This window comes from Nicotiana attenuata, unplaced genomic scaffold, assembly GCF_001879085.1.
Source record: "Nicotiana attenuata strain UT unplaced genomic scaffold, NIATTr2, whole genome shotgun sequence".
NCBI lineage: Eukaryota > Viridiplantae > Streptophyta > Magnoliopsida > Solanales > Solanaceae > Nicotiana > Nicotiana attenuata.
In genome coordinates this window covers 11,921-17,413 of record NW_017673755.1, presented here as the reverse complement: position 1 = coordinate 17,413, position 5,493 = coordinate 11,921, and the positions used below count along the sequence as shown (strand labels likewise).

Here is a 5,493-nt window from a genome sequence, read left to right as displayed (position 1 = left end):
CAAATTTTGGGGTCAATCGGACTTGGTTTGGTTGGTTTTATCATCGGGTGTAGGATTCTTGAAATTTCAAGTTCCTTAGTCTTGGATTGGAGGGTGATTCATGGATTTAGCGTTGTTTGATGTGATTCGAGAGTTGGAATGAGTCCGTATGATGTTTTAGGATTGGTTGGTATGTTTGGTTGAGGTCCCGGGGGCCTCGGGTGAGTTTCGGATGCTTTACGGAGGTGATTTTGGACTTAGGCAAAATCTGAAGGTTGCTGCTTCTTGTATTTTCGCACCTGCGGTGAGGAGCCTGCAGGTGCGACCCGCAGATGCGATGGAGTGAGCCGCAGGTGCAATTTTGGCACTATTGGCAAGTGACCGCAAATACGGTTAGTGGACCGCAGAAGTGGACCGCATCTGCAGAGAAGGTAGCGCAGGTGCGGTTTATGGCCGTTTAATGAAATCTCGCACGTGCGAGTCCCCAGCCGCAGAAGCAGGACCGCAGGTGCGGTCCCATGACCGCAGAAGCGGAAATCGCTGGGCAGATATAGAAAATCGAGGGTTTGAGATTTCATAACACAAAAATCGAATTAGAGCTCGGTCGGAGATGATTTTTCAAAGGTTTTAGAAGGAGAATCATTAGGTAACGATTTCTATCTCGATTTTGATCGTAGTACTATAATCTATTGTTGTTTTCCTCTTCTAATTAAGAATTTCGGGGATAAAAGTTTGGAAATGGGAGGAAAGTTCCCCAAATGAGAATCTGAGTTTTAAGTGAGATTTTGACGTCGGATTTTGATGATTTTTGTTCGAGTGTGCTCGTGAGTGATCGGGTGTTCAGAATTTGTAAATGTTACCCGATTCAGAGGCGTGGGCTCAGGGGACTTTTCTGGGAGGATTTTCTTAATTTCGTATGTTAGCTTCGAGTTCATTAGTTAAATAAGTTACTTAAAGTCATATTTACATTATGCAATTTATTTGATTAGATTTGGGCCACTCGGAGTTGGATACTCGTGGCAAGAGCGTGGTTTCGGATTGATTTTGAGCTGGTTCGAGGTAAGTGGCTTGTCTAACCTTGTGTGGGGGAACTCCCCTTAGGATTTGGTATTGTTGTTATATGAATGCCGTGTACGTGAGGTGACGAGTGCGTACACGTGCTAATTGTTGAAAAACCCCGTTTTCACTAAGCAAATATCTATGTTTTCTTGTAATTGAGAAATACTTGTACGTGAAGCCTCTTGTTTAGTTTAGGAAAAGCATGCTTATGTGATTTAATTGTCTTACCTGCTTTAGCTGCTTACTTGTATTTTGTGCAGCATGTTTAGAGTAGAATTCCTGTTTATTCTCGAATAGAACTGTAGATTCTTTCTTGAGACTGTTGCTTGTGTACTTTGGGACTACGGATCGGTATTCCGGTAGATCCCCCCTGCATGTTTACTTTGGGACTACGGATCGGTATTCCGGTAGATCCCCCTGCACATTTATATTTGGAATTACGGGACAGCACCCGGTAGATTCCCCTGTACTAGATATTTATTTTGGGACTACGGATTGGTATTCCGGTAGATCCCCCTGCACATTATGATTTGAACTACGGGACGACGTACCCGGGAGATCCTCTGGATATTTACATTTGGGACTACAGGACGATATCCTAGGAGATCCCCTACTGCTATCTTTGTGCGCTGAGTGACATTCTTCCTGTGATTTTATTTCGTTATCAACTGTTATTATTTTAATTATCTTGTCGCATTTTATACTACTTTATCTTGTGTTATATATATAACTAGTAGGGCCCTGACCTTCCTCGTCACTACTTGACCGAGGTTAGGCTTGGCACTTACTGGGTACCGCTGTGGTGTACTCATGCCCTTTCATGCACATGTTTTTCGTGTGCAGATCCAGGTTCTTCGGCTCAGCCATACTATCAGTGAGGCGAGGCGATCTACAGAGAGTTCGAGGTATATCTGCCGCGTCCACAGATCGAGGAGTCCCTCTCTATTCTTCCTTTTAGCTATAGACATTCTATACTTTCTTTTGATTAGACATTCTGGAGTTAGAGCACTATGTAGTACCTACAGCTTGTGATATCATGAAATTCCGAGTTTTGGGAGTTGATTCAGTTTTGAGAGTGTGCATTGTATATACCAAGCGGCATCTTAAACGTTTTATTTATGTTTTAACCGCAGTTCTTGCTAGTTTTGCATTTCGTTTCCTTTTTCTGCAATTTGTTAGGCTTACATAGTCGTAAAGACTAGGTGCCGCCACGACAGTTCACGGAGGGCGAACTTGGGTCGTGACAGTGATCCACTGGTTCGACATGCATACAGGGAACAAAATGGGGTAGCAGATCAACTTGCTAAGCTAGGGAGTAGGATGCGACTTACTGATGAGTTGCAACTTTTTGTTACACCACCTCTTTTGGTATCAAACCAGCTGCTGGGAGATCAAATTGGAATGACTACTCAACGAATGGTTCCTACAACAAAGATGCGGGAAGATTTTGCTCAAGGAAGAAACACATGTTTTGTTATGAATAATGTACTTAATGCAAATGTTACTCATAGTGTCTTAAACGTAGACGGAAGAACACCAGGCACTGCTAGTATTGAGGATCGCCAGGGTGTTCTTATTAGGGGCGACACCTCATGTAGTTATAACATAGCTAGTACTAGTTTATGTAGTATGGTGCATAAGCACCAAACCCTTGTACGCTGTACGCAACCTTTAATATAGATATATAAGTTATCTTTTGTACCAAAAAAAAGGGGCATATTTTGGAACTAATTGAAGCTTTCCTAGTACTAAATACAAATACACATATTTTGAGAAGCCTATTGCTTATTCCAAGACTTAGGAATAGGGCTTCTCCCAAATTCCAATAGAGAGGAAAAAACTCGCTCACTGTCACCACTGCAAATCTTCAAAGATCTCTTTTTCACTTTCTGTCCGCTACTCTTTCTTTGAGCTAAAGACAACAACTTCAATAGGGCTTCTATTGTACATTGGTTTATCTCGATTTAAGTTATACATTTTTTTTGTCTCAAATTATCTATCGTGAAAATAAATATCTTAAATTATATGTCATTTTAGAAGTTCAAGACAAAATTAATTATTTTTTTGATTTTATCTTTGATAGTAATTATTCTTTAAGATTGAGGTAACACATAAACAGAGTAAATATTCAATAAAGAGAAATTATATCTTAAGAAATAAATAAGGATAAAGTAGTTAAAAACTCATCCTAATTAATTTATTCATAAGAAGCATGTAAAAGAAAATTACAACAAATAATTTAAAACGGAGGAAGTATATATTTGTAGTATAAAAAAATTTACATTATTAGGGATCGTTTGGTTATAGGGATTGGGATTATAAATAGAATTTGAGATTGTATTTATCTCGTGTTTGATTATAGGCAATGGCATACGCTGGACTTTACATAAGCGGTCCCATAATTTGAAGAAATGGACAAATGAATAGATTGCTACAATAACAAGCGGTGTCATTTTCTATACCTATCTCAGATATTTTTATTTTTCTTATAAATATTTAGTGAATTTTTTTTATCAAAAGCTGTTCCGTGATACCTTATGGTATAAGGTGCATATGCCCCTGATTGTGGGTATCAACTGATACCGGCAAAATTTTTATACCAAAATGATATTAACTAACCCATGTTAGATATGGGATAATAGTCCCAGGATTATAATTTTGAGATTATTTATCCCTAAATAACCCTCTTTGGAATCAAATGACCCCATGTAAATATCTTAATATGTGATAGTAAATTAATTAAGTACTATGTCGATTACCAACTTATAATCATAGTGATTATCCTGTAATTTACAGTATAAGTGATCTTATTATGTTAGTAAAGAGAGAGTCACAGACTGAATATAAGAATTTACCGTTTACACTGTGTTAAACTTTTTAATATGTTCACTAATTCGATCGGGTAACAGATTACTCATCTAGTGTTGACTCTGAGTGATATTATTGTACTCTCTCTTTCAATTTATGCGGTATGTCACAAAAAAAATGATAGCTTTATAAATTTAAAAATAACATAACTCAAACTTTTTATATTACCAAAAGCTTTTATGACTACAAAAATATTTATGACTTATTTTAGATTATAAGTTTCAAAGTTTTCTTTTATTTCTTACGCTCCGAACTAATTCAAACTTTATCATGTAAAGTGGAACGAAAAGAATATTAAATAGTAATAATTTTAGGATTTAACTATGGATAGAACGTAAACTCAAATCTCAACATAAAAAAAGAGTCAAATTTGACTTGCAAAATTGGCAGATAATATTCAACTAGATGTACATACGTACATATCTTTCAAAATAAATCACCAATAATTTAAAAAAAAAAGATAATTACTAGCTTTCCATTTCCAAATTACCCCTTCATGTTACCCAGTAACGCGCTAAACCAACATTCGTGTTCTCAATTGAGAGATCGAGGCTGCAGATATCTGATAAATTTCTTCTTCTTCTTCTTTTCTTTATTTTTTTTTTGAGAAAGAAAAATCTTTCTGGAAATGCTTAAACGTGAAAAGAAATGACAAAAATCGTACGTAACAAAGTAGGATGCAAGTAATTCTGGCTTTTTTGCTTCCGTTGTTTATAAATGTTGCTCGGACTCTTCAAAAAAGGGTGCACGTCATATCCTTCAAAAATAGTGTATTTTGAAGGATCCGACACAGGTGCAACAACATTTTAGAGAGTTTGCGACACGTTTCCATCACATTGATCACCACCATCCATGGACAACATGGTTGCAAGTATCTTTGATCCACCTAAAGCTTTTTCTAATTGAACCCTTCATCTTACCTTCCATAGCATAAGCTTTATATCCAACAACTCTTCTCTTTCTTTGCAATTCAAGATCATTCAAATTCCACCCTTTTATAGATGAAGATGACATCACTTTGCTCTTATTATTATTGCTCTTTTTCACCTTATTCACTTCCTTATCCATAGAAAAATAAGGAACATGAGAAGTACTATAACTCCTTAAATCTTGCATGTTTGTTGGTGTTGCTGCTGCCTTTTGCATTCTTCCTTCCCTTGTTGACACTGATCTAAAATTTTCCATTATTAGGAATGAAAATGAGAGATTTAATTTGTGATGGGGTTTGGGTTTTGAGGAAGAGGGAGGGAGGAAAAAGAGAGGATTAGTTATTAGGCTTTGCTTCAAGATTTGGCTTTGAGTAACTATGGATTTTGTGTAGAAAAGGTGGAGGTGGCTTTATCTTTTTATTCTATTCTTGAGTAGCTTTTCCTCCTTTTCCTTTTTTTCTTTTACTTTTTCATTATTCTTTTCGTTAATGGAGTAATGTCACTCCGATAGTAATAAGTGCAGGACACCGAATTACTAACTCTATATAATGGTTTTAATAATCCATAATATATATATATATATATATATATATATATATATATATATATATATATATATATATATATATATATATATATATATATATGGTGACGTGTC

The 5,493-nt window shown here is 36.3% G+C and overlaps 1 protein-coding gene across 1 annotated transcript; it reads right to left on the bottom strand.

Moving 5' to 3' along the window:
* Positions 1–4,746: 4,746 nt before the first annotated feature.
* Positions 4,747–5,091, bottom strand: LOC109217177. The gene has a single exon (XM_019381403.1). The coding sequence runs from the start codon at positions 5,089–5,091 to the stop codon at positions 4,747–4,749; it is 345 nt and encodes a 114-aa protein (XP_019236948.1).
* Between the last annotated feature and the right edge of the window lie 402 nt (positions 5,092–5,493).